The sequence below is a fragment of the Pseudorasbora parva genome, chromosome 4, assembly GCF_024679245.1.
Source record: "Pseudorasbora parva isolate DD20220531a chromosome 4, ASM2467924v1, whole genome shotgun sequence".
Lineage (NCBI taxonomy): Eukaryota > Metazoa > Chordata > Actinopteri > Cypriniformes > Gobionidae > Pseudorasbora > Pseudorasbora parva.
This window is the reverse complement of record NC_090175.1, coordinates 17,707,598-17,724,902: the sequence shown is the minus strand read 5'-3', so window position 1 is coordinate 17,724,902 and position 17,305 is coordinate 17,707,598. Positions and strand designations below refer to the sequence as shown.

At 36.1% G+C, this 17,305-nt stretch overlaps 2 protein-coding genes across 2 annotated transcripts in view; both read right to left on the bottom strand.

Moving 5' to 3' along the window:
* Window positions 1–1,323: 1,323 nt before the first annotated feature.
* LOC137073780 (uncharacterized) lies at window positions 1,324–5,278 on the bottom strand. Its single transcript, XM_067442488.1, has 17 exons — window positions 5,206–5,278; window positions 5,028–5,094; window positions 4,774–4,928; window positions 4,544–4,665; window positions 4,394–4,455; window positions 4,135–4,232; window positions 4,002–4,053; window positions 3,741–3,919; window positions 3,410–3,531; window positions 3,218–3,288; window positions 3,000–3,103; window positions 2,813–2,864; window positions 2,546–2,727; window positions 2,257–2,372; window positions 2,085–2,143; window positions 1,697–1,940; window positions 1,324–1,512 (listed from the first exon to the last, which is right to left on the bottom strand). Exons 1-17 carry the CDS (start codon window positions 5,276–5,278, stop codon window positions 1,417–1,419), a joined length of 1,854 nt encoding a protein of 617 aa, XP_067298589.1. The 3' UTR covers window positions 1,324–1,416.
* A 7-nt stretch (window positions 5,279–5,285) lies between these two features.
* The window catches only part of LOC137073779 (uncharacterized), a 48,286-nt gene continuing 36,266 nt past the window's right edge, over window positions 5,286–17,305 (bottom strand). Inside the window, exons 40-80 of the mRNA XM_067442487.1 lie at window positions 15,281–15,342; window positions 15,016–15,116; window positions 14,837–14,903; window positions 14,583–14,737; window positions 14,354–14,475; window positions 14,204–14,265; window positions 13,940–14,040; window positions 13,760–13,826; window positions 13,506–13,660; window positions 13,276–13,397; window positions 13,126–13,187; window positions 12,862–12,962; window positions 12,684–12,750; window positions 12,430–12,584; window positions 12,201–12,322; window positions 12,051–12,112; window positions 11,786–11,886; window positions 11,606–11,672; window positions 11,352–11,506; window positions 11,123–11,244; window positions 10,973–11,034; window positions 10,709–10,809; window positions 10,530–10,596; window positions 10,276–10,430; window positions 10,046–10,167; window positions 9,896–9,957; window positions 9,632–9,732; window positions 9,454–9,520; window positions 9,200–9,354; window positions 8,971–9,092; window positions 8,821–8,882; window positions 8,557–8,657; window positions 8,377–8,443; window positions 8,123–8,277; window positions 7,894–8,015; window positions 7,744–7,805; window positions 7,480–7,580; window positions 7,299–7,365; window positions 7,045–7,199; window positions 6,815–6,936; window positions 5,286–5,306 (exon numbers count right to left, since the gene is read on the bottom strand). Of these exons, the coding sequence (XP_067298588.1) occupies window positions 5,286–5,306; window positions 6,815–6,936; window positions 7,045–7,199; window positions 7,299–7,365; window positions 7,480–7,580; window positions 7,744–7,805; window positions 7,894–8,015; window positions 8,123–8,277; window positions 8,377–8,443; window positions 8,557–8,657; window positions 8,821–8,882; window positions 8,971–9,092; window positions 9,200–9,354; window positions 9,454–9,520; window positions 9,632–9,732; window positions 9,896–9,957; window positions 10,046–10,167; window positions 10,276–10,430; window positions 10,530–10,596; window positions 10,709–10,809; window positions 10,973–11,034; window positions 11,123–11,244; window positions 11,352–11,506; window positions 11,606–11,672; window positions 11,786–11,886; window positions 12,051–12,112; window positions 12,201–12,322; window positions 12,430–12,584; window positions 12,684–12,750; window positions 12,862–12,962; window positions 13,126–13,187; window positions 13,276–13,397; window positions 13,506–13,660; window positions 13,760–13,826; window positions 13,940–14,040; window positions 14,204–14,265; window positions 14,354–14,475; window positions 14,583–14,737; window positions 14,837–14,903; window positions 15,016–15,116; window positions 15,281–15,342 (4,077 nt within the window). The remainder of the gene's footprint in view (window positions 5,307–6,814; window positions 6,937–7,044; window positions 7,200–7,298; window positions 7,366–7,479; window positions 7,581–7,743; window positions 7,806–7,893; window positions 8,016–8,122; window positions 8,278–8,376; window positions 8,444–8,556; window positions 8,658–8,820; window positions 8,883–8,970; window positions 9,093–9,199; window positions 9,355–9,453; window positions 9,521–9,631; window positions 9,733–9,895; window positions 9,958–10,045; window positions 10,168–10,275; window positions 10,431–10,529; window positions 10,597–10,708; window positions 10,810–10,972; window positions 11,035–11,122; window positions 11,245–11,351; window positions 11,507–11,605; window positions 11,673–11,785; window positions 11,887–12,050; window positions 12,113–12,200; window positions 12,323–12,429; window positions 12,585–12,683; window positions 12,751–12,861; window positions 12,963–13,125; window positions 13,188–13,275; window positions 13,398–13,505; window positions 13,661–13,759; window positions 13,827–13,939; window positions 14,041–14,203; window positions 14,266–14,353; window positions 14,476–14,582; window positions 14,738–14,836; window positions 14,904–15,015; window positions 15,117–15,280; window positions 15,343–17,305) is intronic.

Sequence of the window (17,305 nt, the reverse complement as noted above, 5' to 3'; positions counted from 1 at the left end):
CACTCAGAGAAGACGTCGATCTCAGCTGTCAATCATGACGTCACACACCTGTTTTTATCGCATCAACTGACTAAATCTAAACTTATTTAAAAAACGAACACTTGAAATGAAATCATTGTGATAACTGCCTACAATGACATAAACTAACTTCGGTGAAAAAATATTTGAAGTGTAATTTGATTGTTTAGTTTGCCTCGCATCCAACCGTCATGGTTGGGTTTATGTTGAGAAGCACTTCTTTTTTCGTAGTGTTTTTCATGCACAAGATTTACATAAGAAGTAGGAGGCAATGGTGTTTGAAACTCACAGTATGTGATGTCCATGTACTGAACACTTATTATTTCACTATGGCAAGGTTAATTCAATTTATCATTCTAGGGCACCTTTAATATTGATATATTAGGTTATTTATTACCCTATCCAATCACCAATGTGTCTTGCCTTAAAAGAAAACCATATTAACCACTCATAAAATGCATATTATAAATGCAACAAAGAAAATGGGTTGACAGTCAATGCTGGCAAAATAGTGGTTCATGCAGCCTTATGTGCAATATATGTAGTGTCAGTCTATCTCAAGAGGTCCAATAGAGGTTGCTTAACAATTTTTAATCTCCCTACTTTTCAGAGTGCTTATCACTCAATATTGCATAACAGACCACAGTGGCCTACTGCCTGCTATGTTGTTGCACATCTGACATAAAACATGATTTGAGCAATGATGTTACGAATAACCTCCACAAATCTCAAAGCAACAAATTCATTAGTTTAGAACATTTAAGTTAAATGGAGCTTGAATAAGTTGTAAGATACATTTTGTTTCACCTATTTGGACAACTGAGAAACACTGAGAAGTTAGGATAAAATTGTCTACAGTTTAAACTGATGGACAACACTAACACCAATGCATTGCAGAGAGAGAAAAAAACAAACCTTTGTATTGATACATCTAGTATTTTTATTCGTTTTTGCAGTTTAAAATGTTCATGCCAATGACTTGCAGAACCTGCATTTGCTTTACATATATAAAGTGCACAGTGTATGAATTCATAAGCAACTGTAATTCAAACGCTCTATCTTTGTCCCTTTAAATTAAATATGTAATGTTAAGTAAAGAAGATTTGCACAAGATTATTAATTAACTATTGAAATATTATAAATAAATACAAATAAATAAAAACAATACAATTTCATTATACACTAAAGAGAAAGCATGAAGAAATTAAATCACATTTAGCAATTGACTGTTTGTCTAGCAATACAGGCATACTAAAATAAATACTTTATAAAATACACATTTAGTACATTCATGACTACAAAGGAGGCAGTATTGAATTTCCCATTGAATATCCAAAATCCAAAGCTTAAATAATATTTTCATTCGTGTTCAGTCCTGTTTTTGCTCTCTAAATATCTTTAGAAGAGGCTGTTTCGAGTGGAGTACTGTACGTTGTATGACTGTCTTCTGTGCCATCGTCTTCTGATTGCTGCACAGCATCCACAGAGCAAACACTAAAGACACAAAACAGACAAAGTTAACTTTAACATCCTTGGAGTGAATTTCATATACTTAAAAAAAAAAACTTTTAATCATTTGTATAGAAAAGGCCGATCTAAGTCCATTTGTACTAAAAGGATAACACATGACTGCTGTTATGAATCACTATATTTGACATTGAGTCATCTTAATACTTACACAAAGGAGAATCCAGCAAGGAATAAGCCCTAGGACAATAGCCACAGGGACAATGATAGCCACAATCCATGCTACATTTGTACCGTTGGTTGGAGCGATTGTAGTGTTAATGATGGTTGGAGCTAGTGTGGTGAAAGAGTTGAAAAGTAGTGCGACCAATTGACCAAAAGCTGCAAAATCACCATTACGTTCTGAGAAAACATAGGCAACATCGGCCACAATCACAGAGGAATTTGCCGACTCACTGTGGGGAGATAAAAACATAAAATTAGAAACATTATCTTGTCATCCATCCATCAAAAACATCCCACTGGCTCAAGCAGATTTCTTAAAATCATTTAGACATTTCTGCTCAACAAATTAAAAACAGTAGTGGATCAGAACTCACGTGAAATTGGCTGGAATCAGTAATAGACTAGTTGAGTTGGTCTTTAGGATCTGCTTCACCTGAAGAGTGCAACAGTACATAAAGACAATAGTAGTTAATGTGATTATAATAAAGCCATTTTAATTTCAGGGATTTTGTGAAAGACCACAATATTCATGGCTCTACAACTCACCAAAAAATTGATCTTGTTTTGTATTTCTGTATAGGCTTGTTCCTTTTGTGCATCATTCACGAATAAATTGTTGATTTCAAATTCAAAGTTGAGAGCGTAGGCAGTGTCATTAATACCTGAAAGACATATAACATTTCATTTATTCCATTATCCATTCTCATTGACCATTATCCAAAAGCCATTTTCTTCAAAGGAAGACAAAAAATTACTACAGGTCTACATCATGTTCATTCAAATGTTATATTCCCAAAACAAAAAAATAAACATAAAGAAGAGAGGAAAAGCTCACCCGAATAGGTGACATCTGTTTTGGTCACAGGGTCCCTTGAGATTACTGCTGCTCTGGTGATTTGTTTAGTCGTGAGGTTTGAGGCCAGCAGAGATTTAACTACCTCCAGAACGCTACTCTCACTTGGTCTTGGGCCCAGTGTGACAAACACAAGGCGGATCTTAATAAGCACTGTATTAATACTAAAACAAAAAGAGATGATTAATAATTAGAAATGTAAACATCGAAAATGAAAACAACTGGCTTTATTAGACTCATTGGACTTACATTTTTGAAATAGTCGTGGTTGTCAAAGGGCTCGCTGTTGTCGAAGTGCTCACTGTAAAAGAAAATAACAAATATAGGAGGAATATCAGACTTCCAATTACAGCATTTGGGGGTTTTGGTGACATAAAAAACATAAAAAACATAAAATACGAAAACTTTTCAGACTGTTAGGTGGATATGGTAATACCTCCGTTAATCTGGAGAAGTTCCTTGATAAAGTTGTTGGGTTGCAAGAGACTACTCTCTGAGAAAACATACGTAACATTGGCCTCAATCGTGGTGGAATTACCCCTGTTGGGAAATTAAAATGTACAATTAGAAAAGAAAGAAAGTCAATAACTGAAACGTAATAAGCAGGTTTTTTTAAAATCATTAGAACATATTTGCTCAAAACTCAGAACTTACAAGAAATTGGTGAAATCGCTTGGTTTGAAATTAATTACAGGAGCTGAGGAATCAGTTAGCATCTTGTTGAGCTGAAAAGTGCAGCAAAATAATGAAAAAAATAATGTGATTAATTTTTAGATTAAGTGGGTAAAATAATGACTTTTTGTAATAAAAAAAAAAAAAAAAATTTTTTAAATGTCTCCAACTCACCAATGAATTTATAGAGTCTTGTATTGCCAGGTAGGTTTCATTCCGGAATTCAAGTTTCTCAGACATGGAAACATTGCTGATTTCAAATCCAAAGTTGAGAGCATAGGAGGTCTCATTCATTTCTTAAAAATACATCATACGATAATTAGTTGTGTGGGTGTATATGTGGATGGTATACAATTTCCCTTATGCATTCTTTAAAGTTATTAAATGATAGAATTGACGATTTTCCTTAAAAATCAGTACAGATCTACATGATTTGCACCATAAGCATTCAAAAATGAGGTATTCACAAAAACAAGAAATCCACAAAAGGAAAAGAAAAACTCACTTGTATATGTGATATTCACAAAGCTTACAGGATCACTCAAGCTTCCTGTTCTGGTGACTAGTTTAGTAGCAAGACGTGTGTAAAGCAGATTGTTGGCCACCTGAATAATGTCCTTTTCATTTGGCAGGGCGCCACGTACGACAAACACAAGGCGGATATATATAATCACTCTGCCAAGCCTACAAATAAGAGAAATCATACACATTAATATAGGAAATGCAAATGTAAATTTAAAGATCAGATTGGAATTATTCCTCTTACAAAGTCGGTGGAGAGGTTGGCCTTGTTGTCAGAGTGCTGGCTGTCGTTAAGACTGTAAAATAAATTATTATTAGTGGAGGATGCTTGTGGTTTATAGTGTCTGTAGAGCAATTAATTGTCCATTTTGACAAACCTGTTGTTGAAAGAAGCTTCAGGAAGCTAACTGGTTTTATGACATCTCCATCCTGGAAGGTGTATGCCATACTGCCATCAATCTGGTTTGAAGAGCTCCTGTGGGAAAACAGAAGACATTGTTTAAGTACTTCAATTCACAAATATTGCAAACAATGTATGAGAATTACCTAGAGAAACAATTTTTCCTTTTGGATGGCTTTATAAATCTAAAATGTGCAAAGTCAACCTAAATATTTCAAAGTCAGATTGCATCTTACGTGAAGTTAGATGATTTGGGTTGAAAAGTTGGACTGCTAGGTTCATTCAGAAGAGTGTTCAGCTGCAGAAGAAAATCAAACCATTCATTAAACTCTGAAGAAGCTTTATATTTGTCCCATTAATGTGTTCATTTAATAATGAATGTTTACCGCATTATTGACGACATCCTGCACTTGCTTGTAGGTGTTGTTTCTGAGCTCAGGGACTTCAGACATGTTTATGTTACTCAGACTAAACTTAATGATGACGGCATAGGAGGTTTCAGAGATTTCTGTTGGCAAAGAATCACACATTTTTATTCAGTCAAACCTTGACATTATATCACTGGTTAAAAATTTTTTATTTGAAATATTTTTAAATTCAAGATAACGAAACTTACTCTGATAGGTGACATTCAGGACCTTCACTGAATCATTGAACTTTGATTCCCTGCTTTGCCGGAGAGTGTTGATGGCACTGAGGACCAGAGCTTCACTGGGGACTGGAGATGAAGAGTTGAACAACAGCACGCTTGTGACCACTGCTGGACCAGATCTGTAAAGAGCACAGCATTTGTTTAATATATTTCTCATTTTGCAATAAAATTACTCCATGACTGACTGCTAGATCTCAAAATAGAAAATCAACACTTACATTAGATTTGGAGGAGCCACAGAGGAACCGGTTGTTGATTCTGGAAACACTGTTGTAGTGATCAGTTCTGCAATCAAGGTCAAAAGAAAAACAATTAGTCTTTTGTGATTTACAGCAAAAGTCTTTTTTTTGTACTTTTATAATATTGTATAGCCATATTTCACAATTATTGACATACCCAATTGTGAGTGAAGTAGATTCAGGAAGCTGACTGGTTTTATGATATCTTCATCCTGGACGGTGTATGCCATACTGCCATCAATCTGGTTTGAAGAGCTCCTGTGGGAAAAACAGAAGACATTGTTTAAAGGGGGGGTGAAATGCTGTTTCATGCATACTGATCTTTTTACACTGTTAAAGACTTGGAATCCCATGCTAAACATAGACAAAGTTTCAAAAGTTAAGGTGGACGTTTGATGGGAGTATTTCTTTGTCAAAAATACTACTTCCGGTTAGTCATAAGTTTCGGCAAGTTTTTTGAGATCATGCGTCCCCTTTGACGTTAATGGGGGCGGAATTTCCTTGTATAGGCCTTACGGACAATTCTACCGGAAGCGCGTGAGAGAGAGCGAAGGAGAGAGCGAAAGCAACAGCCTACGCCCATCAAAGCGCTGGCTTGTAGGATGCTTGTAGGACGCTTGTAGGACAGGTGATGTGCACATAACAATGTCACCAAAAAAGTGCGTTTTTGGTTGCCAGACCAAGACAGTCCTGCACAGATTCCCCAAAACCCCGCGTTAAGGCAACAGTGGATGTAATTTGCTTTTCCGGATCAGCAACTGAGTTGCGCGAATGTTTATATCTGTTCGCTGCATTTCGGTGCCGACTGTTTCATAAACAAGGCCCAGCTCGACGCCGGATTTTCCCAATCGCCTAATGCTGAATGATGGAGCAGTCCCAACGTTAGAAGGGTGAGTGAGACTGCTTCAAATGTCTGTGTTTTTTTTAGTCCGCTTACTGTCTACACAAACCACGCGTAAACACACAAACACACGTGCACAACTGCACTTCCCACATGTACACCTTCAAAGACAAAAATACGACGATATAATTCAAGTATAAATATGTAAATAACACAAGCCGCTAAGCATATTATATAGTTAGTGTATAACTTGTACCACATACAGACGTCCTGCTCTAGTCGTTTTTGCTGCTGCTCCTGTTCAACTGCAGCCTCTGGGTCTGATTCCGGATCATAGATGTATGGCTGTATCTGATTAAAAGCCATATTTTTATTTTGAATAAAGTTTTTTTCCCGCTGTTAGGGATGACACAGCTCGACTCAACATAGCAGCAGCGAGCACACGTCATTATTTAGCTCCGCTCACACGACACGCCCCCACCCGCTCGGCTTTTTTCGGAAAGACTCGGAACAGCGCATCTTTCTTATATAATTATTAAAAAAATAAAGACTTCGGAGATATGCAGGATGCAATGCTACTCTATAGGTACTCAAGATTGACATGACACTGACTGAAACTGAGTGTTTCACCCCCCCTTTAAGTACTTCAATTCATAAATATTACAAAACAATGTCTGAGAATTACCTAGAAAAAGTATGTTTAATATTGGATGGCTTCATAAATCTAAAATGTGCAAAGACAACCTGAATATTTCAAAGTCAGATTGTATCTTACGTGAAGTTAGATGATTTGGGTTGTAAAGTTTGATCGCTTGTTTGATTCAGAAGAGTGTTCAGCTGCAGAAGAAAATCAAACCATTCATTAAACTCTGAAGAAGCTTTATATTTGTCCCATTAATGTGTTCATTTTATGATGAATGTTTACCGCATTATTGACGACATCCTGCACTTGCTTGTAGGTGTTGTTTCTGAGCTCAGGAACTTCAGACATGCTGATGTTACTCAGACTAAACTTAATGATGACGGCATAGGAGGTTTCAGAGATTTCTGTTGGCAAAGAATCAAACATTTTTATTCAGTCAAACCTTGACATTACATCACTGGTTGAAACATTTTTATTTGAAATATTTTTAAATTCAAGATAACGAAACTTACTCTGATAGGTGACATTCAGCACCTTCACTGAGTCATTAAACTTTGATTCCCTGCTTTGCCGGAGAGTGTTGATGGCACTGAGGACCAGAGCTTCACTGGGGACTGGAGATGAAGAGTTGAACAACAGCACGCTTGTGACCACTGCTGAACCAGATCTGTAAAGAGCACAGCATTTGTTTAAAATATTTCTCATTTTGCAATAAAATTACTCCATGACTGACTGATAGTTCTCAAAATAGAAAATCAACACCTACATTAGATTTGGAGGAGCCACAGAGGAACCGGTTGTTGATTCTGGAAACACTGTTGTAGTGATCAGTTCTGCAATCAAGGTCAAAAGAAAAACAATTAGTCTTTTGTGATTTACAGCAAAAGTCTTTTTTTTTTTGTACTTTTATAATATTGTATAGCCATATTTCACAATTATTGACATACCCAATTGTGAGTGAAGTAGATTCAGGAAGCTGACTGGTTTTATGGTATCTCCATCCTGGACGGTGTATGCCATACTGCCATCAATCTGGTTTGAAGAGCTCCTGTGGGAAAAACAGAAGACATTGTTTAAGTACTTCAATTCATAAATATTACAAAACAATGTCTGAGAATTACCTAGAAAAAGTATGTTTAATATTGGATGGCTTCATAAATCTAAAATGTGCAAGGACAACCTGAATATTTCAAAGTCAGATTGTATCTTACGTGAAGTTAGATGATTTGGGTTGTAAAGTTTGATCGCTTGTTTGATTCAGAAGAGTGTTCAGCTGCAGAAGAAAATCAAACCATTCATTAATCTTTGAAGAAGTTTTATATCACATTCAGACTTCCATTTTTTTAATGAAGAATGTTTACCGCATTATTGACGACATCCTGCACTTGCTTGTAGGTGTTGTTTCTGAGCTCAGGGACTTCAGACATGCTGATGTTACTTAGACTAAACTTAATGATGACGGCATAGGAGGTTTCAGAGATTTCTGTTGGCAAAGAATCACAATTTTTTATTGAATCAACCTTGACATTACATCACTGGTTGAAACATTTTTACTTGAAATATTTTTAAATTCAAGATAACGAAACTTACTCTGATAGGTGACATTCAGGACCTTCACTGAATCATTGAGCTTTGATTCCCTGCTTTGCCGGAGAGTGTTGATGGCACTGAGGACCAGAGCTTCACTGGGAACTGGAGATGAAGAGTTGAACAACAGCACGCTTGTGACCACTGCTGAACCAGATCTGCAAAGAGCACAGCATTTGTTTAATATATTTCTCATTTTGCAATAAAATTACTCCATGACTGACTGATAGTTCTCAAAATAGAAAATCAACACCTACATTAGATTTGGAGGAGCCACAGAGGAACCGGTTGTTGATTCTGGAAACACTGTTGTAGTGATCAGTTCTGCAATCAAGGTCAAAAGAAAAACAATTAGTCTTTTGTGATTTACAGCAAAAGTCTTTTTTTTTTGTACTTTTATAATATTGTATAGCCATATTTCACAATTATTGACATACCCAATTGTGAGTGAAGTAGATTCAGGAAGCTGACTGGTTTTATGGTATCTCCATCCTGGACGGTGTATGCCATACTGCCATCAATCTGGTTTGAAGAGCTCCTGTGGGAAAAACAGAAGACATTGTTTAAGTACTTCAATTCATAAATATTACAAAACAATGTCTGAGAATTACCTAGAAAAAGTATGTTTAATATTGGATGGCTTCATAAATCTAAAATGTGCAAGGACAACCTGAATATTTCAAAGTCAGATTGTATCTTACGTGAAGTTAGATGATTTGGGTTGTAAAGTTTGATCGCTTGTTTGATTCAGAAGAGTGTTCAGCTGCAGAAGAAAATCAAACCATTCATTAATCTTTGAAGAAGTTTTATATCACATTCAGACTTCCATTTTTTTAATGAAGAATGTTTACCGCATTATTGACGACATCCTGCACTTGCTTGTAGGTGTTGTTTCTGAGCTCAGGGACTTCAGACATGCTGATGTTACTTAGACTAAACTTAATGATGACGGCATAGGAGGTTTCAGAGATTTCTGTTGGCAAAGAATCACAATTTTTTATTGAATCAACCTTGACATTACATCACTGGTTGAAACATTTTTACTTGAAATATTTTTAAATTCAAGATAACGAAACTTACTCTGATAGGTGACATTCAGGACCTTCACTGAATCATTGAGCTTTGATTCCCTGCTTTGCCGGAGAGTGTTGATGGCACTGAGGACCAGAGCTTCACTGGGAACTGGAGATGAAGAGTTGAACAACAGCACGCTTGTGACCACTGCTGAACCAGATCTGCAAAGAGCACAGCATTTGTTTAATATATTTCTCATTTTGCAATAAAATTACTCCATGACTGACTGCTAGATCTCAAAATAGAAAATCAACACCTACATTAGATTTGGAGGAGCCACAGAGGAACCGGTTGTTGATTCTGGAAACACTGTTGTAGTGGTCAGATCTGCAATCAAGGTCAAAAGAAAAACAATTAGTCTTTTGTGATTTACAGCAAAAGTCTTTTTTTTGTACTTTTATAATATTGTATAGCCATATTTCATAATTATTGACATACCCATTTGTGAGTGAAGTAGATTCAGGAAGCTGACTGGTTTTATGACATCTCCATCCTGGACGGTGTATGCCATACTGCCATCAATCTGGTTTGAAGAGCTCCTGTGGGAAAAACAGAAGACATTGTTTAAGTACTTCAATTCATAAATATTACAAAACAATGTCTGAGAATTACCTAGGAAAAGTATGTTTAATATTGGATGGCTTCATAAATCTAAAATGTGCAAAGACAACCTGAATATTTCAAAGTCAGATTGTATCTTACGTGAAGTTAGATGATTTGGGTTGTAAAGTTTGATCGCTTGTTTGATTCAGAAGAGTGTTCAGCTGCAGAAGAAAATCAAGCCATTCATTAAACTCTGAAGAAGCTTTATATTTGTCCCATTAATGTGTTCATTTAATGATGAATGTTTACCGCATTATTGACGACATCCTGCACTTGCTTGTAGGTGTTGTTTCTGAGCTCAGGAACTTCAGACATGCTGATGTTACTCAGACTAAACTTAATGATGACGGCATAGGAGGTTTCAGAGATTTCTGTTGGCAAAGAATCACACATTTTTATTCAGTCAAACCTTGACATTACATCACTGGTTGAAACATTTTTATTTGAAATATTTTTAAATTCAAGATAACGAAACTTACTCTGATAGGTGACATTCAGCACCTTCACTGAGTCATTAAACTTTGATTCCCTGCTTTGCCGGAGAGTGTTGATGGCACTGAGGACCAGAGCTTCACTGGGGACTGGAGATGAAGAGTTGAACAACAGCACGCTTGTGACCACTGCTGAACCAGATCTGTAAAGAGCACAGCATTTGTTTAATATATTTCTCATTTTGCAATAAAATTACTCCATGACTGACTGATAGTTCTCAAAATAGAAAATCAACACCTACATTAGATTTGGAGGAGCCACAGAGGAACCGGTTGTTGATTCTGGAAACACTGTTGTAGTGATCAGTTCTGCAATCAAGGTCAAAAGAAAAACAATTAGTCTTTTGTGATTTACAGCAAAAGTCTTTTTTTTTGTACTTTTATAATATTGTATAGCCATATTTCACAATTATTGACATACCCAATTGTGAGTGAAGTAGATTCAGGAAGCTGACTGGTTTTATGACATCTCCATCCTGGACGGTGTATGCCATACTGCCATCAATCTGGTTTGAAGAGCTCCTGTGGGAAAAACAGAAGACATTGTTTAAGTACTTCAATTCATAAATATTACAAAACAATGTCTGAGAATTACCTAGAAAAAGTATGTTTAATATTGGATGGCTTCATAAATCTAAAATGTGCAAGGACAACCTGAATATTTCAAAGTCAGATTGTATCTTACGTGAAGTTAGATGATTTGGGTTGTAAAGTTTGATCGCTTGTTTGATTCAGAAGAGTGTTCAGCTGCAGAAGAAAATCAAACCATTCATTAATCTTTGAAGAAGTTTTATATCACATTCAGACTTCCATTTTTTTAATGATGAATGTTTACCGCATTATTGACGACATCCTGCACTTGCTTGTAGGTGTTGTTTCTGAGCTCAGGGACTTCAGACATGTTGATGTTACTCAGACTAAACTTAATGATGACGGCATAGGAGGTTTCAGAGATTTCTGTTGGCAAAGAATCACAATTTTTTATTGAATCAACCTTGACATTACATCACTGGTTGAAACATTTTTATTTGAAATGTTTTTAAATTCAAGATAACGAAACTTACTCTGATAGGTGACATTCAGGACCTTCACTGAATCATTGAACTTTGATTCGCTGCTTTGCCGGAGAGTGTTGATGGCACTGAGGACCAGAGCTTCACTGGGGACTGGAGATGAAGAGTTGAACAACAGCACGCTTGTGACCACTGCTGGACTAGATCTGCAAAGAGCACAGCATTTGTTTAATATATTTCTCATTTTGCAATAAAATTACTCCATGACTGACTGCTAGTTCTCAAAATAGAAAATCAACACCTACATTAGATTTGGAGGAGCCACAGAGGAACCGGTTGTTGATTCTGGAAACACTGTTGTAGTGGTCAGACCTGCAATCATTGTCAAAAGAAAAACAATGAGTCTTTTATGATTTACAGCAAAAGTCTTTTTTTTTTGTACTTTTATAATATTTTATAGCAATATTTCATAATTATTGACATACCCAGTTGTGAGTGAAGTAGATTCAGGAAGCTGACTGGTTTTATGGTATCTCCATCCTGGAAGGTGTATGCCATACTGCCATCAATCTGGTTTGAAGAGCTCCTGTGGGAAAAACAGAAGACATTGTTTAAGTACTTCAATTCATAAATATTACAAACAATGTAAGATAATTACCTACAATAAGTATTTTTTTTGCTTTGGATGGCTTTATAAATCTAAAATGTGCAAAGACAACCTGAATATTTCAAAGTCAGATTGCATCTTACGTGAAGTTAGATGATTTGGGTTGAAAAGTTGGACTGCTAGGTTCATTCAGAAGAGTGTTCAGCTGCAGAAGAAAATCAAACCATTCATTAAACTCTGAAGAAGCTTTATATTTGTCCCATTAATGTGTTCATTTAATAATGAATGTTTACCGCATTATTGACGACATCCTGCACTTGCTTGTAGGTGTTGTTTCTGAGCTCAGGGACTTCAGACATGCTGATGTTACTCAGACTAAACTTAATGATGACGGCATAGGAGGTTTCAGAGATTTCTGTTGGCAAAGAATCACAATTTTTTATTGAATCAACCTTGACATTACATCACTGGTTGAAACATTTTTACTTGAAATATTTTTAAATTCAAGATAACGAAACTTACTCTGATAGGTGACATTCAGGACCTTCACTGAATCATTGAGCTTTGATTCCCTGCTTTGCCGGAGAGTGTTGATGGCACTGAGGACCAGAGCTTCACTGGGAACTGGAGATGAAGAGTTGAACAACAGCACGCTTGTGACCACTGCTGAACCAGATCTGCAAAGAGCACAGCATTTGTTTAATATATTTCTCATTTTGCAATAAAATTACTCCATGACTGACTGCTAGATCTCAAAATAGAAAATCAACACCTACATTAGATTTGGAGGAGCCACAGAGGAACCGGTTGTTGATTCTGGAAACACTGTTGTAGTGGTCAGATCTGCAATCAAGGTCAAAAGAAAAACAATTAGTCTTTTGTGATTTACAGCAAAAGTCTTTTTTTTGTACTTTTATAATATTGTATAGCCATATTTCATAATTATTGACATACCCATTTGTGAGTGAAGTAGATTCAGGAAGCTGACTGGTTTTATGACATCTCCATCCTGGACGGTATATGCCATACTGCCATCAATCTGGTTTGAAGAGCTCCTGTGGGAAAAACAGAAGACATTGTTTAAGTACTTCAATTCATAAATATTACAAAACAATGTCTGAGAATTACCTAGGAAAAGTATGTTTAATATTGGATGGCTTCATAAATCTAAAATGTGCAAAGACAACCTGAATATTTCAAAGTCAGATTGTATCTTACGTGAAGTTAGATGATTTGGGTTGTAAAGTTTGATCGCTTGTTTGATTCAGAAGAGTGTTCAGCTGCAGAAGAAAATCAAGCCATTCATTAAACTCTGAAGAAGCTTTATATTTGTCCCATTAATGTGTTCATTTAATGATGAATGTTTACCGCATTATTGACGACATCCTGCACTTGCTTGTAGGTGTTGTTTCTGAGCTCAGGAACTTCAGACATGCTGATGTTACTCAGACTAAACTTAATGATGACGGCATAGGAGGTTTCAGAGATTTCTGTTGGCAAAGAATCAAACATTTTTATTCAGTCAAACCTTGACATTACATCACTGGTTGAAACATTTTTATTTGAAATATTTTTAAATTCAAGATAACGAAACTTACTCTGATAGGTGACATTCAGGACCTTCACTGAATCATTGAACTTTGATTCCCTGCTTTGCCGGAGAGTGTTGATGGCACTGAGGACCAGAGCTTCACTGGGGACTGGAGATGAAGAGTTGAACAACAGCACGCTTGTGACCACTGCTGAACCAGATCTGTAAAGAGCACAGCATTTGTTTAATATATTTCTCATTTTGCAATAAAATTACTCCATGACTGACTGATAGTTCTCAAAATAGAAAATCAACACCTACATTAGATTTGGAGGAGCCACAGAGGAACCGGTTGTTGATTCTGGAAACACTGTTGTAGTGATCAGTTCTGCAATCAAGGTCAAAAGAAAAACAATTAGTCTTTTGTGATTTACAGCAAAAGTCTTTTTTTTTTGTACTTTTATAATATTGTATAGCCATATTTCACAATTATTGACATACCCAATTGTGAGTGAAGTAGATTCAGGAAGCTGACTGGTTTTATGATATCTCCATCCTGGACGGTGTATGCCATACTGCCATCAATCTGGTTTGAAGAGCTCCTGTGGGAAAAACAGAAGACATTGTTTAAGTACTTCAATTCATAAATATTACAAAACAATGTCTGAGAATTACCTAGAAAAAGTATGTTTAATATTGGATGGCTTCATAAATCTAAAATGTGCAAGGACAACCTGAATATTTCAAAGTCAGATTGTATCTTACGTGAAGTTAGATGATTTGGGTTGTAAAGTTTGATCGCTTGTTTGATTCAGAAGAGTGTTCAGCTGCAGAAGAAAATCAAACCATTCATTAATCTTTGAAGAAGTTTTATATCACATTCAGACTTCCATTTTTTTAATGATGAATGTTTACCGCATTATTGACGACATCCTGCACTTGCTTGTAGGTGTTGTTTCTGAGCTCAGGGACTTCAGACATGTTGATGTTACTCAGACTAAACTTAATGATGACGGCATAGGAGGTTTCAGAGATTTCTGTTGGCAAAGAATCACAATTTTTTATTGAATCAACCTTGACATTACATCACTGGTTGAAACATTTTTATTTGAAATGTTTTTAAATTCAAGATAACGAAACTTACTCTGATAGGTGACATTCAGGACCTTCACTGAATCATTGAACTTTGATTCGCTGCTTTGCCGGAGAGTGTTGATGGCACTGAGGACCAGAGCTTCACTGGGGACTGGAGATGAAGAGTTGAACAACAGCACGCTTGTGACCACTGCTGGACTAGATCTGCAAAGAGCACAGCATTTGTTTAATATATTTCTCATTTTGCAATAAAATTACTCCATGACTGACTGCTAGTTCTCAAAATAGAAAATCAACACCTACATTAGATTTGGAGGAGCCACAGAGGAACCGGTTGTTGATTCTGGAAACACTGTTGTAGTGGTCAGACCTGCAATCATTGTCAAAAGAAAAACAATGAGTCTTTTATGATTTACAGCAAAAGTCTTTTTTTTTGTACTTTTATAATATTTTATAGCAATATTTCATAATTATTGACATACCCAGTTGTGAGTGAAGTAGATTCAGGAAGCTGACTGGTTTTATGGTATCTCCATCCTGGAAGGTGTATGCCATACTGCCATCAATCTGGTTTGAAGAGCTCCTGTGGGAAAAACAGAAGACATTGTTTAAGTACTTCAATTCATAAATATTACAAACAATGTAAGATAATTACCTACAATAAGTATTTTTTTTGCTTTGGATGGCTTTATAAATCTAAAATGTGCAAAGACAACCTGAATATTTCAAAGTCAGATTGCATCTTACGTGAAGTTAGATGATTTGGGTTGAAAAGTTGGACTGCTAGGTTTATTCAGAAGAGTGTTCAGCTGCAGAAGAAAATCAAACCATTCATTAAACTCTGAAGAAGCTTTATATTTGTCCCATTAATGTGTTCATTTAATAATGAATGTTTACCGCATTATTGACGACATCCTGCACTTGCTTGTAGGTGTTGTTTCTGAGCTCAGGGACTTCAGACATGCTGATGTTACTCAGACTAAACTTAATGATGACGGCATAGGAGGTTTCAGAGATTTCTGTTGGCAAAGAATCACAATTTTTTATTGAATCAACCTTGACATTACATCACTGGTTGAAACATTTTTACTTGAAATATTTTTAAATTCAAGATAACGAAACTTACTCTGATAGGTGACATCCACCAACTTCACTGAATCATTGAGCTTTGATTCGCTGCTTTGCCGGAGAGTGTTGATGGCACTGAGGACCAGAGCTTCACTGGGGACTGGAGATGAAGAGTTGAACAACAGCGTGCTTGTGACCACTGCTGAACCAGATCTGTAAAGAACACAGCATTTGTTTAATATATTTCTCATTTTGCAATAAAATTACTCCATGACTGACTGCTAGATCTCAAAATAGAAAATCAACACCTACATTAGATTTGGAGGAGCCACAGAGGAACCGGTTGTTGATTCTGGAAACACTGTTGTAGTGGTCAGATCTGCAATCATTGTCAAAAGAAAAACAATTAGTCTTTTGTGATTTACAGCAAAAGTGTTTTTTTGTACTTTTATAATATTGTATAGCCATATTTCATAATTATTGACATACCCATTTGTGAGTGAAGTAGATTCAGGAAGCTGACTGGTTTTATGATATCTCCATCCTGGACGGTGTATGCCATACTGCCATCAATCTGGTTTGAAGAGCTCCTGTGGGAAAAACAGAAGACATTGTTTAAGTACTTCAATTCATAAATATTACAAAACAATGTCTGAGAATTACCTAGAAAAAGTATGTTTAATATTGGATGGCTTCATAAATCTAAAATGTGCAAAGACAACCTGAATATTTCAAAGTCAGATTGTATCTTACGTGAAGTTAGATGATTTGGGTTGTAAAGTTTGATCGCTTGTTTGATTCAGAAGAGTGTTCAGCTGCAGAAGAAAATCAAGCCATTCATTAAACTCTGAAGAAGCTTTATATTTGTCCCATTAATGTGTTCATTTTATGATGAATGTTTACCGCATTATTGACGACATCCTGCACTTGCTTGTAGGTGTTGTTTCTGAGCTCAGGAACTTCAGACATGCTGATGTTACTCAGACTAAACTTAATGATGACGGCATAGGAGGTTTCAGAGATTTCTGTTGGCAAAGAATCAAACATTTTTATTCAGTCAAACCTTGACATTACATCACTGGTTGAAACATTTTTAATTGAAATATTTTTAAATTCAAGATAACGAAACTTACTCTGATAGGTGACATTCAGGACCTTCACTGAGTCATTAAACTTTGATTCCCTGCTTTGCCGGAGAGTGTTGATGGCACTGAGGACCAGAGCTTCACTGGGGACTGGAGATGAAGAGTTGAACAACAGCACGCTTGTGACCACTGCTGAACCAGATCTGTAAAGAGCACAGCATTTGTTTAATATATTTCTCATTTTGCAATAAAATTACTCCATGACTGACTGATAGTTCTCAAAATAGAAAATCAACACCTACATTAGATTTGGAGGAGCCACAGAGGAACCGGTTGTTGATTCTGGAAACACTGTTGTAGTGATCAGTTCTGCAATCAAGGTCAAAAGAAAAACAATTAGTCTTTTGTGATTTACAGCAAAAGTCTTTTTTTTTTGTACTTTTATAATATTGTATAGCCATATTTCACAATTATTGACATACCCAATTGTGAGTGAAGTAGATTCAGGAAGCTGACTGGTTTTATGGTATCTCCATCCTGGACGGTGTATGCCATACTGCCATCAATCTGGTTTGAAGAGCTCCTGTGGGAAAAACAGAAGACATTGTTTAAGTACTTC